The sequence below is a fragment of the Musca domestica genome, unplaced genomic scaffold, assembly GCF_030504385.1.
Source record: "Musca domestica strain aabys unplaced genomic scaffold, Musca_domestica.polishedcontigs.V.1.1 36, whole genome shotgun sequence".
Lineage (NCBI taxonomy): Eukaryota > Metazoa > Arthropoda > Insecta > Diptera > Muscidae > Musca > Musca domestica.
In genome coordinates, this window is record NW_026712318.1 from 4435653 (window position 1) to 4458969 (window position 23317).

General features: G+C 36.9%; 3 protein-coding genes across 11 annotated transcripts in view; 1 reads left to right on the plus strand and 2 right to left on the minus strand.

Annotated features, from left to right (window-relative positions):
• The window catches only part of LOC101890398 (formin-binding protein 1-like), a 225020-nt gene that overhangs the window by 19145 nt on the left and 182558 nt on the right, over positions 1 to 23317 (minus strand). For all 9 annotated transcript variants that reach the window (XM_059125969.1, XM_059125966.1, XM_059125968.1 and 6 more), the window contains exons 4-8: positions 7561 to 7611; positions 3948 to 4092; positions 3587 to 3877; positions 3354 to 3532; positions 3109 to 3298 (exon numbers count right to left, since the gene is read on the minus strand). In XM_059125969.1, coding sequence (XP_058981952.1) covers positions 3109 to 3298; positions 3354 to 3532; positions 3587 to 3877; positions 3948 to 4092; positions 7561 to 7611 — 856 coding nt within the window. The remainder of the gene's footprint in view (positions 1 to 3108; positions 3299 to 3353; positions 3533 to 3586; positions 3878 to 3947; positions 4093 to 7560; positions 7612 to 23317) is intronic.
• Positions 11070 to 12087, minus strand: LOC101890157 (serine protease 1-like). Its single transcript, XM_011295454.3, has 2 exons — positions 11794 to 12087; positions 11070 to 11723 (listed from the first exon to the last, which is right to left on the minus strand). Exons 1-2 carry the CDS (start codon positions 12054 to 12056, stop codon positions 11159 to 11161), a joined length of 828 nt encoding a protein of 275 aa, XP_011293756.1. The 5' UTR covers positions 12057 to 12087; the 3' UTR covers positions 11070 to 11158.
• On the plus strand, positions 12426 to 13399 carry LOC101890501 (serine protease 1-like). Its single transcript, XM_020037833.2, has 2 exons — positions 12426 to 12720; positions 12783 to 13399. Exons 1-2 carry the CDS (start codon positions 12458 to 12460, stop codon positions 13345 to 13347), a joined length of 828 nt encoding a protein of 275 aa, XP_019893392.1. The 5' UTR covers positions 12426 to 12457; the 3' UTR covers positions 13348 to 13399.

Here is a 23317-nt window from a genome sequence, read left to right on the forward strand (position 1 = left end):
CGACAAAGCCAAAACTCTTAAGGGAGGAGGCAATCGAGGCAGAAGTAGTACAGAGCGGCGTTTCCATCGATTAAATGGAAGTGTAACTGAGCTCTCCCGACACCAAGAACGCCAAATTCCAGGAGAAAAGGCAAATTTCAGTCGAAATGTCGATGGGGATCCGTCAAAGCTTACTGATGAGGAGTTGCATCAGGATGAACCTGAAGTTTACGAGGAAGTTCAAGGAGATATATCCTAATGCAACACCATAGGAACTCCCGATAAGAATGGTGACATCAGTTGATGCCCCAAAAAACCGAAGACTGCGGGTAGCCTTCAGAAAGAGTCTCTGAGGTGCCAAAGCAAAAGAAGGCAAGGCTGAGGTTAAGTTCACAGACTTTAAAAAGGCAGCAGAGAAGAAAAGGCAATCGAAATTTGCTTAACCTTCGAAACTGGCCCGGCTGTTAATTCATCAAAACAACCCGCTACAATGGCAAATGTGATGTTACAACATGTGGACAGAGCAAAGATGGGAACAACGAAGGCTACAGCGAACGGACATAAGCGGACATCTTGTCTACTAAGTTGCCATTCTCGCTGAAGGAAGCAGCATCGAAGGCGAATAAGTCCCCCTCTCAGCCACTGGCAGATATATGGCAAATTCATGGACCAAGAGTGGGGAAGTAGAATACTATGTACTATCGTCCAACTATGGCGGATGACGCATTAAAAGATTGCATCAAGAAATCCGTCTGATCGTTGCGAATATGGGACTGTTAACGCTAAGTCAGGACAGTATACGACAATAGGCTACTCGGAAAGTCCCCCGTCTGACGAGGAAGCGGACCAGGGTAATCCAGACCTCGACCTCTAGTCAGGCTTTGACTGCCAAGAAAATCTGCATAGTTGCCAATCTCGCTGAAGGAAACAGCACCGAAGGCGATCAGTTCCCTTCTCACCCAAGTGCTGTGAAGTGGATGCGGTCAACTGGGGAGCAGCAACCAGGGCGAAGAAAGTCGCGACGTCGTAGACGGTACAGCAGTCCGTTTCATATGCTTCGGTAGCGGCAAAGAAGGATAGTGGGAAACACACAAATTTGGAAGGTGAAAGCCGGATGGCACCGGATGACCTTAGAGTAGCGAATAATCTGACCTCAAATGGGTACAAGGCTGCTGATTGAAGGGAGATCCGATATATATACCTGTTGGGTGATGTCGAACAGCGGAATGTGCGGATTAGCTGAACTGCAATCTATGGGGAAGCCAGGGTCAGCCAGTGGCTGTAAAGAGGATTGCATCAACTTGGGGAGCATCAACCCAGGGCGAAGAAAGTAGTGACGACTCAGACGGTACAACAGTCCGTTCCATATGCTTCGGTAGCGGCAAAGAAGGATAGTGGGAAGCACACTAATTGGAAGGTGAAAGCCGGATGGCACCGGGTGACTTTAGAGTAGCAAACAATCTGACCTCAAATGGGTACAAGGCTGCTGATTGAAGGGAGATCCGATATATCTACCTGTTGGGTGATGTCGAACAGTGGAATGTGCGCATTAGCTGAGCTGCACTCTATGGGTAAGCCAGGGTCAGCCAGTGGCGGTAAAGAGGATTCCGTCAACTGACAGCAGCAACCCAGGGCGAAGGAAATGGTGACGACGCAGACGGTACAACATTCCGTTCCATATGCTTCGGTAGCGGCAAAGAAGGATAGTGGGAAGCACACTAATTGGAAGGTGAAAGCCGGATGGCACCGGATGACCTTAGAGTAGCGAATAATCTGACCTCAAATGGGTACAAGGCTGCTGATTGAAGGGAGATCCGATATATATACCTGTTGGGTGATGTCGAACAGCGGAATGTGCGGATTAGCTGAGCTGCAGGGTCAGCCAGTGGCGGTAAAGAGGATTGCGTCAACTGACAAGCAGCAACCCAGGGCGAAGGAAATGGTGACGACGCAGACGGTATATCTATTCGTCTCGTATACTTCGGTAGCCGCTAAGATGGATAGCACTCCAATAAGAAGGCAAAAACCGGATGGTACTGTATGACCTTAAAGTTGCGGTTTTTGATGAGGCTAACCCCAAATGGGTACAAGGCTGCTGATCGACGTGAAGATCCGACACTTCTACCTGTCGGATGATGTAGAACAGCAGAATGTACGGATGAGTTGAGCTGAGCACACTATAGGGGAGACGGGGTCATTACCAGCAAAAATAAGGAATTAGGATGATTTCCTAATTTCCGCAGTCAATGGAAGGGAAGACAGCAAAGTCGGCTCGCAGCCTGTCTCGGAGGCCCCATGGCTTCAGTGTCAATCGGTGAGGCCAATTAGCCATCCGTCAGCTAATACTAGCAGTTATCTAAGGTTTGCGTTAAGAAGACTGACAAAGGATTGCAGTTGAAACTTGATTGTTGGGCAGAAGTAAATTCCTCTAAAAGAGAGCCAAGGCAATTTGGCACAATTTGGATATCAGCCCTCACACCGCTAGGACCATTGCTGCGGAGTCAGGCCATTTTTGATCGGGCTTCAACTCCAAATCGATTACGAAAACAATCCTTCCTTTATTTCTTGTTCCTTTTTATTCTTTGAGAATCTGTACTTTTTAGATTTTCCACATATCGATTAGAAGGTATATTTGCTACGTTATCCCTTGTGAATAAGGTTTTCCTTTCAAGACAAAACGAAAACTTTGAGACGGAATAAATTTAATTTACTCCGCTAAGACCATGTCTGCGGAGTCGAGCAATTTTTGATCAGACTACGAAAACAATTTTTCCTTTTATTTTTTCTTTTTTGTTATTGAGAATATGTACCTTTTAGAAATTCCACTTCGCATAAGCGCCGATCATAAGTGGTAGATTTATCTAAAGTAGATTCTCCCTTCAAGACACAAATATTTTTGTATCATCAACAGATTATATGCCTATTTAGATTTTGGTTAGAACTATTAAGAAACAAACATTTGCATCAAAAGTTTCAGTACTTCCAAATATAATCTCGAGTCATTGGAACATTTACTCAATTAAAAAACAATTCAATGGATCTCTAACATAAACAATGCCGTACAAAACAAAACATCAAGAATTCATAAGCAACATAACAAGGACGACGACAAAACAAACTTCAACTTACCTTATTACTGCCAAAGATGTTGAAAATCCCCACACGTTTCTTAATTTTATTAGCACTTATGGTACCCTTAACGGTTAAATGACTGGACTGTACATGATTATAGTGGGACTCTTGGGATGTATCAAGAGTGTCCATTTTGGAAAGATCCTCAAAAGGTATATCGCCTGGTGGTGTGAAACCAGATTGATATCTAAAAAAAAAAAATATATAATGAGGCCAAAAGTAAAAAAAATCAATTAAAATACCTTTCGATAACTTTATATGAATCTTCTTTTTCATTAATTGATTCGCCGGCCTTTACCATGCCCTCAAGACACCGGGCAATGATGGGTGCTACAGAGGACTCTACATCGGCGGCACTAATAATGAATTCTCTAATGCCACGGGTTCTCTTTTCATCCAATTCTTGCAGTCGATTAAATACCTAAGACAATAAATTGGATTAAATGTAATTTATGGTAAATGGAATTCCTCCTACCTCCGGTAATAGTTCATGATAATGCTGTTGCTGCAGATTATTTGATTTCTGTAATTGATTGGCATACTCGTTCTTGGCATCGTCTGACTGTTGTATCTTTGCCGTCATAATATTCTTGTAACGTTCCACCTCGGCTCGACTCAGATTCAAGTCCATATCAGCCTTTTTGTAATTTTCAACGGCCTTTTCCGAATCACGATAAGCTTTCTCATAGTTACGTTTAGCCCGTTCCAATGCCGCCAGTTGTGTGGTGAGGTTTTGATGTAAAATGGTACCGTTGGAAAGACATTTCTAGAAAAAATAGTTGTTAATTAATGACAGTGAAACAAAAAAGGGGGTGTATTTTTTGAGTAAGACTTACTTTTCGTTCTTCCCTTAGGGTTTTGGAGAGCAATGAAATGCCTTGTATGATTTGTAATTGCAGGGATTCAGCCACAACTTCCCGTTGTCCAGCCAAGTCACTGATTTCATTGAGAACTTTGCGGAAAGCTTGCCATGATGTGAATCTAAAGAGGGGAGATAAATTTGATTTCAGTCAAGTAAATGTCGATGTGTGGATAAATTGAAATGTATGTGTAAGTGAGTGTGTTGGTGTGCATATATTAAATTTCAATCGGTTAATGGGTATTTTTTATAACATATGAATAAAATGAAAGTAAGCATGGCCAGGCCCAACTTTTGTAAATCCATGTTAACAAGTGGAATTACAAATCTAGAAGAAGTATGTCATTCTTAGTAAGCCTTTAAAAAATTATCGTTCTTAGTGAGCCTTTAATTTTTGTTGGGGGAAATATCGAGATGTGGACCTATATCAAAGAATGCGACCAATGATGTTGAAGTTTAAAATTCTTTATACCGCGGATCTTTAAGCCATTGCAGGTGGAGATGAAGAACTTCTCCAAAAAAATGGACTAGATGTGGCGCACATCTTCATCTAATCCATTTCTTTTTCTTCTCTAACTATTTCTCGGGATGGGGCCGTTTGACCGCAGGTCTCCAAGTAAATTAGCCATCATTGTTAGTTATAGTAAAGGTTAAGAGCTTGACTTGCCTGGCATGTGATTTCTCACAAGTCGGTGCCACATGTCAAAACAGCTCACGTAACTATGGACTTATTCGGGACCGGTCAATTACCCGCTTAGATTTGACATCTTTGGAATATTTTTTTGGAGCTATGCTGAAGCTCACGTCTATAAAGATGAGACCACTTCAATTGAAGAATAAGAAGACAACATTGAAGCATTTATTCATGCGATTCTGGCCGAAATGTTGGGAAAAGTATGCCAAAATTAGACTATGCGAATAGACCATTTGAGGAGCAGCCACAGGCAAATAAAGATTTCATGAATTTTTCTGAACTTCATGCTTTTTATAACCGATTTTGCAATTATGGATGTTTGGCAAATTTTAATTTTCATAAGCGCCAAAAAATATGCAACGAATTTTGTGCTTTTATACTTCAGTCAATAACACTGTTCCACAAAATTCAATATTTCTCACTAATTACAAGAATACATCGCAAACTAACCTAAATAGAGAGAAAGCTCCCCTCTTCCACACTTTTACAATTTTTCGGATTAATATGCCTTGAAATCCTTACATTTTAGGTATATGGCAATATTGCAGATAAAAACACAAGGATCATTTTCGTTGAAACTTTTTTTTTCAAGGACCAAGAAATGTGGATTTCTTAAAGAATATTTTTCAAGGACTCTCAGACCAATAAATGTGGATTTTTAAAGAATATTTTTAAGGACACCCAGACTAATAAACGTGGATTTTTTAAAGAATATTTTTCAAGGACTCTCGGACCAATCAACGTGGATTTTTTAAAGAATATTTTTCAAGGACTCTCGGACCAATCAACGTGGATTTTTTAAAATATATTTTTCAAGGACTCCCAGACCAACCAACGTGGATTTTTTAAAGAATATTTTTCAAGGACTCTCAGACTAATCAACGTGGATTTTTTAAAAGAATATTTTTCAAGGACTCTCAGACCAATCAACTTGGATTTTTTAAAAAAATATTTTTCAAGGACTCTCAGACCAATCAACGTGGATTTTTTAAAAGAATATTTTTCAAGGACTCTCAGACCAATCAACGTGGATTTTTTAAAAGAATATTTTTCAAGGACTCTCAGACCAATCAACGTGGATTTAATAAATAATATTTTTCAAGGACTCTCTGATTAATAAACGTGGATGTAATAAATAATATTTTTCAAGGACTCTCTGATTAATAAACGTGGATGTAATAAATAATATTTTTCAAGGACTTTCTGATTAATAAACGTGGATTTTTTAAAGAATATCTTTCAAGGACTTTCAGACCAATCAACAAGGATTTTTTCAAGGACTCTAAGACCAATAAACGTGAATTTTTAAAGAATATTTTTCAAGGACTCTCAGACCAATCAACGTGGATTTTTTAAAGAATATTTTTTCAGGGAGATTTTCCAAGAGATTTTTTAAGAATATTTCTTCAAGGAACAACAGAATATTTTTTTAAGAACCAACAGACCAATAATTGTGAATTTTTTAAAGACCAAGATAGGAACGATCGCAAATTTATGTGAATTTCATAAGAATATTTTTTAAAGGACCAAGAGATCAATTATGTCGAATTCGTTAAGAAAAAAAATTTTTTTTCAAGGACCAACAGACCAATAACCGTTGATTTTTGAAGATTTTTATTTCAGGGACCAACAGACCAATAATCATCCTTGTAAAAAAATTGTTCTGAGGAACAATTTTGCAAAAACACACATTAAGTATGATTTTAACCCTAAAATGTGTTTTTTTATGTAAATGAATTCTTGATGTAAGATTTACGCTCTTGACGTCTTCGAGGACCTATAGTAGAATTTTATGACAAATAATTTTTTCTGAATATTTTGACTTGCTACGATCGCCTTTAATGGGACTTCTTAGCCATACTTTAAAAAAGGACCAAAAATACCACTTTTATGAGTCGCTTTAAGGTAAAACATTTCACCAAAAAAATCCTCGTGGTTGTATCTGAAATATTACCAAAGACACTATTTAAGTAATGTTCAGGGATTCAGAAGAATCTTAATCTGAAATTTTCCAAAAATGTGGAAGATGGGTGGGCTTGACCTCTCTATTTTGATTGCTTTTTGCTGTAAACTTTCAAAATGCCGATACACGTGTCTTCTTTTTTTAGCTCCACTTTCATAATCTGCGGTATTTCCCCTGTAACTATTTTTTGTGTTGCACAAGAATATTTCTTCAAGCCCTTTAATAGGGCTATCATTGTTATATTCTCACCTTTTAAAAAAATGTCCAGATCTTCATGGATTATTTAAGAGTATTTTTTTTTGCAGGACTATGACGGCTATATTAGCATTATTTTAATATTTTCAAGGTCTATGGGGACTATAATTTTAACTTTTGTGGATCTTAAACAATGTGTTTTCTAGACCTATGTGGGTAATATTCGTGATATTTTTAGAAATATATTTTCAAAGACTCTCTGAAAAATAATTGTGGTTTAATTTTCTAGAGGATTTTTTTTTTTTTTTTTTTTGAAATTTAGGAATATTTTTTGGGGCTTTTATGTATATTTTTTAAGAATATTTTTCAAGTTCTTCAACAGTATATGCGTGATTTTCTTTTCAGAATACTTTTATTTTTTCATTTTTATTCAATATCTCTTAAGCTTATATTGTCTGATACTACTGCACATCACCCAGGATCAATGGTTCAACGTGGTTCATGGATGGCCTCAAACCCCCATCAATAATGTGGCATCAAAATACTCACTATTTCAACAAGTAAATCCACCGATTGTGGACTTAGTTCTATATATTAAAAATAACAACACACCAACACAGTCACACACACACACATTCTCTCTCTCTTTCAGATTATATTGTTTATTATTTGTAAATGTATATATATTTCAAATCAAACACATGTCTATATATTTTTTATTAATTATATCGTACTTACTCATTATCTTCTTCTTCTTTTTTCTTGGGCTGATAATTTTTCACTAAACGCCTGTAATAGAAATAAAACAACAACAAAGAAAGAGAAATTAATACAAAGTGGAAAAAAAATTGTTTATAACAAAAACTCGCAGCATTTCATGAACGTTTGATAAATTAATTAATAATTTGGGTCATATACAGAAAAAAGAGGCTACAACAACAACAAAAACTTTGCAACATCAAGAAATTTCTTTTCAAAAATTGGCGCCAAGTAAACAACTCCATGGCCGTTTACACGCAACCGTTTAATGCTGTGTGCTTGAGCGTTGAGACTAGAAATCGAAGAAAATTTATGCAAATGTGACTAGCTTCCAAAACATGATTTCGATTTTCCATAACGTAATTGTCGGCTGAAATGCAACGAAATGCCATCGAGAATGAAAGAGACCGTTGGAAAATAACATGCAATGGAGGGAGTAGTTTTGGAAAAACAAATGAAAACATTTCATCAAAATATCCAACTGGAAAAGCTGAAATCAATGATAGGTGTTTGGTGTTCCAATCAAAGGTTTTGATATCGCAATTTTTTGAAAACATTTTTCAAGGACCAACAGATCAATAATCGTGGATTTTTAAGAATATTTTCTTTAAGGACCAAAAGACCGATAATCGGGTTTTTTTTAAAGATTTTTCAAGAACCAAACAGACCAATAATTTTGCATCTTTTAAGGACTTACAGACCAATAATCCTGTTTTGTCCTTTTTTCCTCAAGAACCGAACCAATTAAAGAACATGTCAATAATCGGAAATGTTTAACAGTATTTTCTCAAGTACCAGTGGACCAAAATTTTTTCACAAGGACAATATTTTCTCAAGGACCAATAGACTAATAATTGAAAAAAAGGACTAAGATGTCAATAATCGTGGTTTTTAACGAATATTTTTCCAGAACCAAAAGACCGTTAATCGGGATTTTTTATGAAAATTTTGCAAGGACCAACACAAGGACAAGGATTTTTCAAGGACAAACAGAACAATTGTCGCGGATTTGTTAAGAAAAGTTTTTCAGGATCCAACAGACCGATAACACTGGATTATCCAAGGACTAAAAGAAAAACAATCGTGGATATTTTTAAGAATAATTTTTTCAAGGATCCGCAGACCAATAATCGCGGAATTTTTAAAAATATTTGTTCAAGGACCAAGCGGATTTTAGAAGAACTTTTTAAGGACTAACCGGATTTTTTTAAGAATATTTTTTCAAGGACCAATAATCGTGGATTTTTAAAGAATATTTTTCAAAGACCTAAAGACCAATAATCGCGGATTTTTTAAGAATATTTTTTCATTACAAACGGACCAATTATCAAGGACGTTTTTAAAACATTTTTAAGGACTATCAGACAAATAATCGTGAATTTTTTAAGAATATTTTTTCGAGGACTTACAGAAGAATAATTGTGGATTTTGATTTTTTTTTCAAGGACTAAAAGACCAACAATCGGTTTTTAAGGATATTTGAATATCTACCGATTATTTTTTCGAGCACTACAGACGAATAATCGTGGATTTTTGAAGAATATTTTTTCAAGGACTAACAGAAAAATTATCGTGGATTTTTTAAAAATATTTCTTCAAGGACCAACAGACCAATAATCCTGGATTTCTAAGAATATTTTCTCAAGGACCAAAAGGCTTATAATTGTGGATTTTTTAAGAATATTTTTCCAAGGATTGTTAACAATGTTTTCTCAAGGACCACCAGACAATATTAATCGTGAATTTTTCAAGGACCAAAAGGCTTATAATCTTGGTTTTTTAGAATATTTTTTTCAGGGATTTTTAAGAAAGTTTTTTCAAGGACCAACAGATAAATGATTTTGGATTTTATAAAAATATTTTTTGAAGGACCAACAACTTTTCAAAAATATTTTTTCAAGGACCAACAGAAGAATAATCGTGGTTTCTTGAAGAATATTTTTTTAAGGACCTACAATCTTGGATTTTTAAAAATATTTTTTCAAGGACATCTTGTCAAAGAATATTTTTCAAGAACCAACAGACCAATAATCGTGGATTTTTAAACGGTATTTTTTCAAGGAATACCAGACCAATACTAGTGATTTTTTTTAAGAATAATATTTCAAGGAACAACACACCATTGATCATAGATTTGTTAGGAATATTTTTTCACAGATTTTTAACAAAAAATTTTTTTCAAGGACCAACAGACCAATGATTTTGGATTTTTTAAGAATGTGTTTCCAAGGACCAAGAGACCAATAATGACGGATTTTTGAAGAATGATTTTTCAAGAACCAACCGGATTTTTTAAGAATAATTTTTCAAGGACCATCAGACAAGCAATCGTTGATTTTTTAAGACTTGTTTTCAGGTATGAACTTGTATTTTTTTTTTCATTTTTTCAAGGACTAAAAATCTTGTTTTTTTTTTAAATATTTTTTTAAGAACCAACGAACCAATAATCTTGGATTTTTTCATATTTTTTTATGGACCAACGGACCAATAATCTTGGATTTTTTTTTAAATATTTTTTCAAAGGACCAACAGACCATTAAGCTGTGATTTTTAGGAATATGTTCTTAAGGATCAAAAGACCAACAATCTAGGTTTTTTTTAAGAATATTTTGAATGTTTTATTTTTAGAATGTTTTTTTTTTTTTTCAAGGACCAAGAGGGTTCTTTTTAAGAATATTTTTTCAAGGACCAATAGTCTTGGATTTTCTAACAAAATTTTTCTCAAGGACCAATAGACCCCAAATTTGTTAAAAATCTTTTTTCAAGGACCAACAGAACAATAATCTTGGATTTTTTTAAGAATATTTTTCCAAGAACCAACAGACAAACAATCGTTATTTTTTTTAAGACTAGTTTTTCAGAGACACTTTTGGATTTTTTTTATTTTTTTCAAGGACCAACGGACCAAAAATCGTGAATTTTTTAAAAATATTTTTTTAAGGGCAATTGTATTGATTTTTCTTTTAAATATTTTTTCAAATGACCAACAGACCAATAAGCGGAGATTTTTAAGAATATTTTAAGGATCAATAGACCAATAACTTAAGATTTTTTTAACGAATATTTTGTCAGGGACCAACGGATTAATAATCGTGCATTTTTTAAGAATGTTTTTTTTCAAAGACCAACAGGATTTTTTAATATTTTTTTTTTCAAGGACCAATAGTTTTGGACTTTCTAACAACATTTTTCTCAAGGGCGAACAGACCAATATTCGTGGATTTTTTAAGAATATTTTTAAGGACCAACAGACAGATCGTGGATTTTTAAGAATATCTGTTGAAGGGCCAACAGACCTATTATCGAATAAGAATAATCTTGGATTTTTTAAAAATATTTTTACAAACCGATAACCCTGGATTTTTTAAGAATTTTATTTCGAGGAAAAACAGATCAATATTTTTGATTTTTTTTAAAAATGTGTTTTGAAAGGACCAACGGACCAATAATACCGGATTTTTCAAAAAATATTTTTTTTGTTTATATAATTAAATTCTATAAAATTACCATTTATTAAAATAAAAATAAACTTCTATTCAAACAAAGATAAATTCGTTTTACAAATATCAGCCACTTTTTAATAAGAGATACCAGTGTTGGACTTGATCCAATCCAAGTAGCTGGTGACACGAGTGAAGGCAGCTGGGTAACCCTTGGCGCAACCGGCCGAAGAACCGAAGGAGGTCAAACCAACTTGAACCTTGGAGGATTCCAAAACCAATGGGCCGCCAGAATCACCGTTGCAGGTAGAAACACCACCGGGAGTGGAGACACAAATGTTGGACGAGGTAACAATGGAGGTACCATAGGTGGCAGCACAGACGGTGTTGGTGATGATTTGCATGCGGGCCCATTGCAGGTTGTTGGTAACACCGGTGGCAGAGTCAGAGATACGGCCCCAACCGGAAGCGATGGCATAATCACCGGCATAGGTGGAGTAAGAGTTGGCAATGGCGGGCAATTTAACGGCTTGGATGCGGCTGGTGTAGGACACGGAGGGGATCTTGATCAAGGAGATATCGTTCTTAACAGTCTTGCTATTCCAGCCAGAGTGGATGATGATGTTGCTGCTGGAAACGGTGTGGGTAACTTCAGCGGAGGTGCGTACGGTGGCGCCCAAGTAGACAGTGACGGAGGAGACACTAAAATTTGATTTTTACAAATAAAAATTTAATTCGAATATATTTTGGATTCAAACAAATTGCAGCTTACCCATCGGTACAGTGAGCAGCGGTCAAAACCCATTGGGAACCAATCAAGGAACCACCACACCAGGACGATGAGAGAGCGCTAATTTTCAAGGAAAGACCAACTTGGTAGGGGAATTGACCAACCGAGGCAGTGTTGCCATTGGTAATACGGCCCTCGGTTTCAACGACGGGCATAACGACGCTGCGGGATTCCACATTTTCGGCTCTCAAGTCGAAGGCTGAGGCAGTGGCCAAAGCCAATGCAAAAATAACCAAGAATTTCATGTTGCTGCTGTGATACAACTGATACCGAACCCAAGAACCTTTGCGGTTTTTATACAAATAAAAGAAATGCCGACAATATTTTATTGGTTTTATCAAATGCACTCGATGACAGTTATATAACCCAATTCTCCAATATTATTATCACAGATTACTAGACAGGAGATAAACAAATGAATTTGCAAAAACCTATTTGATTTATATCTGAAATAGTGCAAAAAATTATCAAAGGGCAAACCCAGCCGCAGATAAGATTTAAGAACTGACCAGTATTATTTGCTATTATCACTTTGGGCACACTTCAAACTATCGCCCAGAATTGGCGATAAGAAATTCGGAAATTTCGGCGTATAAAAACCCCAAAACTATGCCAAGGCCTGTATCAGTTGTATCACCGCAGCAACATGAAATTCTTGGTTATTTTTGCCTTGGCTTTGGCCACCGCCTCTGCCTTCGACTTGAGAGCCGAAAATATGGAATCCCGCAGCGTCGTTATGCCCGTCGTTGAAAGCGAGGGTCGCATTACCAACGGCAACACTGCCAGCGTTGGACAATTCCCCTACCAAGTTGGTCTTTCCTTGAAAATTAGCGCTCTCTCATCGTCCTGGTGTGGTGGTTCCTTGATTGGTTCCCAATGGGTTTTGACCGCTGCTCACTGTACCGATGGGTAAGTTTGGATGGACAATTTTAATAATTAAAGGCTCATTTTTAAAAATTGTAAAATTTTAGTATCTCCTCCGTCACCGTCTACTTGGGCGCCACCGTTCGCACCTCCGCTGAAGTCACCCACACCGTCTCCAGCAGCAACATCATCATCCACTCTGGCTGGAACAGCAAGACCTTGAAGAACGATATCTCCTTGATCAAGATCCCCTCTGTCTCCTACACCAGCCGCATCCAAGCCGTTAAATTGCCCGCCATTGCCAGCTCCTACTCCACTTATGCCGGTGATTATGCCATCGCCTCCGGTTGGGGCAAGATTTCCGACTCCGCCACCTCGGTCACCAACAACTTGCAATGGGCCCGTATGCAAATCATCACCAACACCGTCTGTGCTGCCACCTATGGTACCTCCATTGTCACTTCCTCCAACATCTGTGTCTCCACTCCCGGTGGTGTTTCTACCTGCAACGGTGACTCTGGCGGCCCATTGGTTTTGGAATCTTCCAAGGTTCAAGTTGGTTTGACCTCCTTCGGTTCTTCTGCCGGTTGCGCCAAGGGCTACCCAGCTGCCTTCACTCGTGTCACCAGCTACTTGGATTGGATCAAGTCCAACACTGGCATCGCTTATTAGATTACCGGAAAATGTGAACTTGTATTCTTTGGTGCTATAGTACTGTTGATATTATAATAAATTAAGAGGAAAAAAAACAAAAACAAATGTTGTTCTTTTTTTTCAATGTAGATATCCCTGGAATTTTTTGGATTTGGAAGTAGAGGCGAGGAACAATATTTTTGAGAATCCAAATTTGCCTTTCACAATAATAGTAGACATATTATGAGACTGAGAATGACTTTGAGAGCTTTTTTAAAGAAAATACCCCTTATGAGATCCCCTTTTTAAATAAGACGTTTCAACGGAACTTTCTGATATGGAAGATCATTGAATGCTGACCTTTATACGTAGATCTTTATAAGGAAGACTCTTCCCTAGGTTCTGTGTAGACATATGTGGCCTTCTTTAGAATGACAAATGTTCTCCCATGAATGGATGGCATATATAATAAGACGGTAAATTCTGATTTTCGTAATTTTGAAGGCCTTGGCCTATACAAACTTTCAGAATATCATTGATTAGAACCATTCCTTGCAAAAATCTTTCAATATAGGTCTTCTGTTTGGCACATTCTCTATATCTACCTCTATAACGACTCATTCTTGCTTCCGATATTTTATGATTTTACCAACAATTTTTTAAAAGAATTGGTTGTAAATTGAGCCAGCATTGGCCCACAAAAAATGTTCCATTAGTATTTCTGGCACATTTAGGTGTTCCCAAGGTTCTGGCATTATTTTCAGCTGAAGTGGCTAAATATCATATTTTCAAATATCAATAGGTATAACGTATCCTTACGAAGAATATTCAATGTAGGAGACATTTTTGGAATAACTCCATACAATTTTAAGTCCAATTATTAACAGTCCATGGACTACCTCTTAGTATTTTAGACTCGCAGTGGGTAAAGGACTGACTATCTCATAACGGTTGTTTTGTGGTCAATTATTTGATAGATGCCCCATATAGGGACACTTCCTAATTTTTGACAGTGTTGAGGTCTCAGCCGTAGTCTTTAACTGGACTTTTAATCGATTTGGAGTTGTGATTAAATAAAAATAAGGCCTAGAAAAAAATGTTCGATTTGGTTCCAAGTGTTGACATAAATACGGCCTAGAAAAATAATTTAAGTTTGGTCCCGAGTTTTGCCGATTTTAAGTGATTTGAAAATTTTAACTGGATTTTCCAGTCGGAGTTGTTGTAGAAGCTAGAACACATCTCCATCAAAAACGCTTAATGTAGCTCCTAGATACCAGATTTGAGGTCCTAGTCATGTTTTCCTTGGACATGCTTTTCCCATTCACTATGAATTTTTTTTTAAACATTTTTTTTGACACATTTTATATGAAAAATTTCATATTTTGTCTGTTATACAAACATCAGGCCCTGCCTTCCAAATGGTTTTAATTTTTAACTTTTGGACTACATGTCCCTGTCAAGGTAGGACGTGGAGTAAAGGCGTCCTAAAACTTGAAGTTAAGATTGCTTTGATGCCGAGCAAATACTGAGTGAGATGAAAAAACTGCACCTAACTTTAGTTATTCCAGTGACAGCTCATTATATTGTTTACAAGCGTACAAAAGCATTTTCCAGAAAATAAGTTATTAGTGATGGAATTCGAGCGTGATAGTGTGATTTCTTTATATTTGGCTGGAAAACCACAAGTGGCTATCGTAGGAGCACTCCAGAAATTAAATGCGAATAATCTTTTGTGTCTCGTACCATCGCTTGTTACTCTTTACCGTGATACTGGTAGCGTAGCCCACCGTCAAGGACCTGGACGGAAAAAACAACAACATCAGCAGAAATGGTTCGAAAAGTAAAAAAGCGACTTGATCGAAACTCGCGTCGCAGTGGCCGAAAAATGGCTTGTGAGCTGAACATATCGCAAAATTCCATTCGGCAAATATTGAAAAATGAGCTCGGGGTAAAGCCATTGACATTCCAAAAATTGCAATAACTTACAACGCATCAGAAAGAAAATAGACTCAAAAGAGCTAAAGAGTTGCTTCGCTTGACCGAAAGTGGTGAACTGCCGAATTTGGTTTTCTCCGATGAGAAAACATTCGTTGTCCAGCAGTTTGTAAACAAACAAAATGGTCGTGTTTATTTGCCAAAGCGGTCAGCTGAAAATGTGCACCTTCGTTTGACCACCAGAACTCAAGCGCCGGCCATGGTGATGGTGTGGGACGCCATAACAACCCATGACCGCTTTCCGCTCGTATTAATCGACCATGGCATCAGAATAAATGCCGAATATTATCGCGGAAAATATTCGGGAGGGTATATCAAAGCCTTGGGCACGCAAACATTTTGACCCCAGATCTTGGACATTCCAACAGGACCCAGCACCATCGCAATCAGAACGCGCCACCCAAGAATGGTTACAAAATAAGGTTCCTCGCTTCATTTCCAGCGCACAATGGGCACCAAAAAACCAATACCGGATACCTATCCGTTCGACTATTGTGTCTGGAGTATTTTTTAAAGCAAGGTTGGCACTAAAAAATACCAGTGTCGATCAGCTCAAGCAAGCTCTTGTAAATTTGTAAAAATTATGGCGTTTAACTTTGTTGCAGTTTTTTTTTATCTCACCCTGTAAATATTTCAACATTTTCAATACTCTCTTGAAAAACTTGAAAGATACGAAAATGTCAATGAGTAGCCCTTTCAAGGACCAACAGACCAATATCCAACATTTTCAATACTCTCTTGAAAAAATCGATGGATATGGAAATGTCAAAAAGTACCCCTTTCGAGGACAAACAGACCAATAATCATTAGATTTTTTAATGGTCCATAACCTTAAATTTTCTAAAATTGTTTTTACGTAACAAGAGACCAATATTTGAAGATTTTTTAAGGATATTTTTTCAAGGACTAGCAGCCAACAAAATCCAAAATAAGCTGAATAAAGTCCAATAATCAGACCAACAGACCATTATTCGGCAATTTTAAGGATAATTGTTTAAGGATTAGCAGGCAAATCTTGAATTGTTTAGGATATTTTCCAAAGAACAACAGACAAAACGTGGATTTTTTAAGGATATTTTTTCAGACAACATGAAAATAATCGTTGATTTTTAAGGTCTGGGTTGTAGAATATTCAAAGTGGGCTTTATATAATTTTGACTATATACAAAGGAAGATATAGTTCGTAATATTTAGAATAGAGCTTTGCAATTTGATAGAGACCCACAGAATATTTGTCGCATCGGTCCACTTTTAGAAATAGTCCCTTGTAAGAATAATTCAGATCTCAAGCTTTTTCAAAAGTTTGTAGCAAAAATAAACAAGGTTTTGTTAATAAAAAAATTGACGCTACTTTTTATGGTACATATTAAGTTTACAAATTTCTTTTGTTCAGAGACTCACAATGAAATTTAATCTGGAATAATTCTTCCACTGACACTTTCCCCAAAAAAATAAATTACAAAGTGAGATTTTGACTCGGGTTAGATCAGTAAAAAAAAAAAAAAAAAAACAAGCAAATAATTTTAACTTTCATTATATAGATTTTGAATTTTTGTAGAATAGATCTTCTTTTGACATACTTGACCTAAAACGAAATTCTATGTAACATTCAGGCGTCTCTTGCAAGACAAAATTGATATAAAAAAATCATTTTCTTTTTTGAAGATACTGTTGCAATTAAATTTTTGGTATGAAGTGGAAATAGGGATTTCTGTTCTTTGGTGACTCATAGTAAAACTTTATGTTGAATATTTTCACCTTTGACATCATCCTTCTGAAATAGTGCTTGGTAGAAGATTTTTGCACAAACCCACAAAAAGCCTGGTTTTAACCGTAAAATGTGTTTTCAATAAATTTGAATTCCTGGTGTTTAGGTAAAATTTCTACCCTTGACGTCTTTTAGAATCTATAGTAGAATTTCATGTAATTTTGTGGAATATTTTGACTTGCTACGATCCCGCTTGAAGGTAGTTTTTAGTCATATTTTGAAAAAAGAACCAAAAAGACCTATTTGTTGACTTTCTTAAAGGTTGAAAATGTTGACCAAAATATTCTTCATATTTTTATCTATAATATTGCCGAAGACACAATATACCTAGAATGCACGGATTCCGAAGTTTTTTTCCCCCTCATCTCACCGCTAATCATAATCATCATAAAGGAACGCAAATACCAGAACTTTCATAACAACATCATAACCACGAAATTTGTTTACATTCAAATTTTATGTCAAATCATACTTTCATTCTCATTAATTTTATGTCGCGAGTCTCGGCACTTGAAAGTGCCTCACTACATTCATAAATTTTCAAAACGTATTTTACGCTCATTTTCATGTTATCGGTTTTTGAATTTAAGGGAAAATCATAGCCCGTGCTTTTTATTTATTTATTTAGAGCGTTGTATGGTATAATAACACTTTAAAGTTCGAGTGTTCTTCTAATAATAGCCATAAATATGGAAGAGAGAAGTGATTTTTATCACCTAAACGAGGACGTGATTAACCTGTATTGAGTTTCGTTGTTCTTGCGATTCGGAAGAAGGACGGTGACGTTAGAGCAGTACTTAACGATAAATCGATGGATCGATCGAACGATTGATGATTGGGAATTTTTGTTGGGTTCAATAGCAGCAGCAGACAATGATATGGCAATTGTGAAATAAGATAAGATATGACAACCTGCTACCGTTCAAATAAAATTTATAATCTGGGAATTATTGTTATTTGTTGTTTGCCTTTTTGGTTTTTTAATGATGATGGTTCATGTTTTAAAATAAAAATACTAAAAAATACTAAATTTGGTACCATTAAAATTTTGGGTGCACCAGTAGAGGAGTTGGAATCCTGCAATTTGAACATATAGTGCAATAGACCACTATATGATGTAGGTAGTTATGAAAATTTGTATTTGAGTGTATTAAATGGTACTAAATTTGGTAAAATTTGAATTTGGGTGAACCAATAGAGCTGGTATCCTGAAAATTGAAAATAAGATTACTGTCGGAGTATAGGATTGGGATATGTAGGTACTTTTGGAAAATTCTACTTATATGTACTAAATAAAGTACAATTTGTATTTGGGTGAACCAACAGAGCTAGAATCCTAAAATTTGTTATTGAGATCACTCGGGGAGTGTAGGACTGGGGTATGTAGAAAGCTTTGGAAATTCGTATTTATGTGTATTAAATTTGGTACAAATTGGAATCGTAATGAACCGGTGGTGCTGGAATTTAGAAATTTGGAATGATGGTCACGGATGGAGTTCAGGATAGTTGTACACCAAGGGGTTTTTGGAAATTCGAACTTTCAGGCTAGGAAAAGATGGTACTTAACATCTAATTTGGTACCATTTAGTATTATGTGAACGGATAGAGCTAAAAACTTTAAATTTGGATCAAGGTTGGAAAGTAAGTTTGATATACAGGGCGAGATGAAAAAACTGCAACCAACTTCAGACTGCTGTCATTTCTAAGCCACTCGTCCAACAGCTGTTAAAATTATTCCAGTGACAGATCATTATATTGTTTGCAAGCGTACAAAAGCATTTTGGTGAGAATTTTCCAGAAAAAATGTTATTCCTGATGGAATTCAAGCGGAATAGTGTGATTTCTGTTAATATTTGGCTGGAAAATCACAAGTGGCTATCGTTAGGGTAGCCCGACATCAAGGAAGTGGACGGAAGAAAACAGCAACATCAGCAGAAATGGTTCGAAAAGTAAAAAAACGATTTGATCGAAACCCGCGTCGCAATGGCCGAAAAATGGCTCGTGAGCTGAATATATCGCAATATTCCATTCGGCAAATATTGAAAAATGAGCTCGGGGTAAAGCCTTTGAAATTCGAAAAAGTGCAAGAACTTACACCGCAACGGAAAGAAAAAAGACTCAAAAGGCCGAAAGTGGTGAACTGCTGAATTTGATTTTCTCCGTCTCCGATAAGAAAATATTCGTTGTCCAGCAGTTTGTAAACAAACAAAATGATCGCGTTACTCGCCATAGAGGTGAGCTGAAAATGTGCACCTTCGGTTGGCCATCAGAACTCAAGAGCCGGCCATGGTGATGGTGTAGGCCGCCATAAAGACCGATGGTCGCTCTCCGCTCGTATTAATCGACCGTGGCATCAGAATACATGACGAATATTATCGCGAAAATATTCTGGAGGGTATATTAAAGCCTTGGGCACGCAAACATTTTGGCCGTAGACCTTGGACATTCCAACAGGACTCAGCACGTCACGGCCGCTCAAGAATGGTTACAAAATGAGGTTCCTCGCTTCATTTCTAGACTATTCCGTTGGACTATTGTGTCTGGAGTATTTTACTAAACAAGTAAAACAGCTGTAAGTTCGGCCGGGCCGAACTTTGAATTCCCTCCACCATTTGGAACGAATTTGACAAATCACAAAAACAATAAAATCCATTAAAATTCTGTTGAAATCTTAAAAATATCGAATGTAGCAGTTATATTAGGGTCTATACGACGACATGGACCTGCATAGGTAACTTTGGTCATAAGCCATTGCATTGGAAACTTAAAAAAATCGCTAAATAATGGGGCTAAAATCATGAAAATACCGAATATCGGGCGGTACCGTTATATGGGGGCTATACCAAGACGTGGACCTGCACAGACAATTTTTTCTCTTAGGCTGTAACATCCATTACGAATTTCAAATACCAAAATTGAAACAATTCCGGGGAATAATGTCGCTAAAATTATCAAAATACCGAATATCGGGATGTACCGTTATATGGGGGCTATACGAAGGCGTGAACCTGCACAGACAATTTTTTCTCTTAGGCTGTAGTATCCATTTCGAACTTCAAATGCCAAATTTGAAACAATTCTTTGAATATTGTCGCTTAAATCATCAAAGTACCGAATATCGGGAGGTACCGTTATATGGGGGCTATACCAAGACGTGGACCTACAGGGTTGCCCATATTCGACGGACCCGATGACTCCTTGGGCCCATTCCAATCGACGAGGCTTGTCCGCAGGCAACATTCTTTGCGTCAATTGAATTTTGTACGGGAACAAATGCAAATCAATGCGAATAATCCGTTGTAAAGTGGACCGAGCCATGCCGAACTGCTGAGAACGGCGTTTTAGGGATGTTCTTGGGGACCTCTCAATACTGGCTCGTACGGCAGCGATATTCTCGGCCGATCGCCTTGGACGACTTTTATATGGCCTCTTCGGATTAGAAAGAGCCTTACCAGTCGAAAATTTTTCGTATAAACGCTTAATGGTGTTCTTAGAAGGCGCACTTCTCACATTTTTTAATGTTTTAAAAGCACGTTGAGTTTTCACAATTGATTTCTTCTGTTGAATGTAAATTTCAACTATTTCAGAGCGCGTGTATTGGTGCTTGGACTGACGCTTCAAACGCGGTACTGACGCTTCAAACGCGGTATGTCATTAAGCGATGTGACATCTCTGTCAAAAGTTATGGCGTTGCCAGATGGGTCCGTCGAATATGGGCAACCCTGTACATGGCCCATTTTCAATACCAAAAGTCCTGCACACATAATATACTTTCGAGTAAAATTTTATCAAACTACTTCAATTCGTTCGCAAGCTAGAGTGATTTGGAAAACGGACGGACATAGTTAAATCGACTGATCCAAAATATGTATACTTTGTGGGGTCTAAAGGCGTTACAAACGGAATGACAAACTTAATATACCCTCCATACTATGGTGGAGGGTATAAAAATACCAAAGTGTCGATCACCTCAAGCAAGCGCATCGCCGGGAATTGGCAAAAATAACGCAGAGCAACATTCGGGCAGCGTGTGACGGTTTCAAGGCCATAATTCGTGCCAAAGGTGACCAATTCGAACAAATGTAAACTTATTCTAAAATTTTGATGCTATTTCCGAAATTTTTTTTGCTTTCATTCAATAAAATTAAAATAAAAATGTGAAAATTGTGGCGTTTGACTTTTTTGCAGTTTTTTTTATCTCACCCTGTGTGTCCAAAAATTAAGATTTTGATGGTATTTTAATTACCAGCCAAGCAAAACGTGGCCCTGTCTCATTCACTGTCATATGAAAAACTTGAAACCCAACAGAAGATGACACTGAAAAATTTCATGATAATATTTCTGCTGCCCAAAAAAAATTATGTACCCATCACATGAAGCCCCCGCTTATAATGTTTGAGCCGAACACAAACGCAACATAACAATTGCCAACTAAAAAGCCAGCTATATACCAATTGCAGCTATGCCACCACTTTAAACTGTCACTTTAAAGTGTTCATAATAAAAATCTTGACTCGCTCGCTCGTTGGTGGCGTCATTTTGCCGCTGGTGCCACCACTCTACTATGTAGCATGGTGGTATGCTGGCCCCTGCCAAAATCTATTTTAAAACCAAAAATGGATAAAATTATTATTTGGCGGTTAATTGTGTTTGTTGGATGGTTTTCCCTCTCTCTCCCCCTCTCCTCTTGTCAATTCGATTCAGTTTTGAATTGTCTTTTTGTGGAAACTTCAAGGTTACAATAGTTACGATCTCTTTGTGTGCAGTGCACACAAAAATTCACATGCTTGGCTTTATTTTTAGTAATCAACAGCGGACAAATAAAAAGCGAGCGTTAATAGTTCTAATGACAAAATAAGTAACTGCAGCACAGCTGTGATTCAACTGCGTTGACCACAAACACACAACAAATGGTTGCATGCAAAAACAACAACAACAACCACAACGACACTTCGAAGAAACTTGTTTGCTCTCAAGTCCATAAACAATTAGCTGCTACTATTTATCTTTTTCCTTATAGAACTAAAAATGTCGCCTCATAATATTTGAAATGTTCGAAAAGGGGGGTTCACAAAATGCAAGGGAATGAAAAAAAACAAAGGAAAAATGTAAAATAAATTAATGTATTTTTTGTTTGGAGACTGGCAATTATCAGTCTCACTGGTTGCATCACAAGTTAAGCTGAAAAACTCTTTGCCAAATAATGGATTTCCTACAATTTTTTGGTAGCGGTAAAAATGAAATTAATACTCTATTATAACCAAGTAAAAAGCTGTAAGTTCTGCCGGGCCGATCTTTAGATACCCTCCACCATTTGGAACGATTTTGGCACTTTTGAAAAAAAAAATAAAATCCGTTAAAAATTCTTTTAAAACCTAAAAAATACCAAATGCTGCCGTCATATTAGGATCTAAATGATGACGTGGAGAGGTACTATTATAGGGGGCCTATACGAAGACGTGAACCTGCACAAACAATTTTCTGTCTTAGGCTGCAGTATCCATTACGAACCTCAAATACTAAATATGAAACAATTCCCATGAATGTCTCTAAAATCATCAAAATACAGAATATCGGAGGTACCGTTATATGGGGGCTATACGAAGAGGGGAACCTACACAGACAATATTCTGCCTTAGGCTGCAGTATCCATTTCGAACTTCAAATACCAAATTTGAAATAATTCCTGCGAACATTGTCGCTAAAATCATCAAACTACCGAATATCGGGAGGAACCGTTATATGGCGGCTATACGAAGACGTAGACCGGCACAAACAATATTCTGCCTTAGGCTGCAGTATCCATTACGAACCTCAAATACCAAATTTAAACCACGTCCGATGAATAATGTCGCTAAAATCATCAAACTACCGAATATCGGGAGGAACCGTTATATGGCGGCTATACGAAGACGTGAACCTGCACAAACAATTTTCTGCCTTAGGCTGCAGTATCCATTACGAACCTCAAATACAAAATTTGAAACAATTCCGGTGAATAATGTCGCTAAAATCATCAAAATGCCCAATATCAGGAGGTACCGTTATATGGGGGCTATACGAAGGCGTGGACCTGCACATACAATATCCTGTCATAGGTTGCAGTATCCATTTCGAACTTCAAATACCAAATTTGAAATAATTCCGGTGAAGTACCCTTATATGGGGGCTATACGAAGACATGGACCTGTACATACAATTTTCTGCCTTAGGCTGTAGTATTCATTACGAACTTCAAATACGAAA

Excerpts from the sequence above, each read along its gene's own strand:
- LOC101890157 (XM_011295454.3), bottom strand. The coding sequence starts at position 12,056 with ATGAAATTCTTGGTTATTTTTGCATTGGCTTTGGCCACTGCCTCAGCC. Across the intron at positions 11,724-11,793 it reads GCTGCTCACTGTACCGATGG|TGTCTCCTCCGTCACTGTCT; the intron begins GTAAGCTGCAAT and ends ATCAAATTTTAG.
- LOC101890501 (XM_020037833.2), top strand. The coding sequence starts at position 12,458 with ATGAAATTCTTGGTTATTTTTGCCTTGGCTTTGGCCACCGCCTCTGCC. Across the intron at positions 12,721-12,782 it reads GCTGCTCACTGTACCGATGG|TATCTCCTCCGTCACCGTCT; the intron begins GTAAGTTTGGAT and ends GTAAAATTTTAG.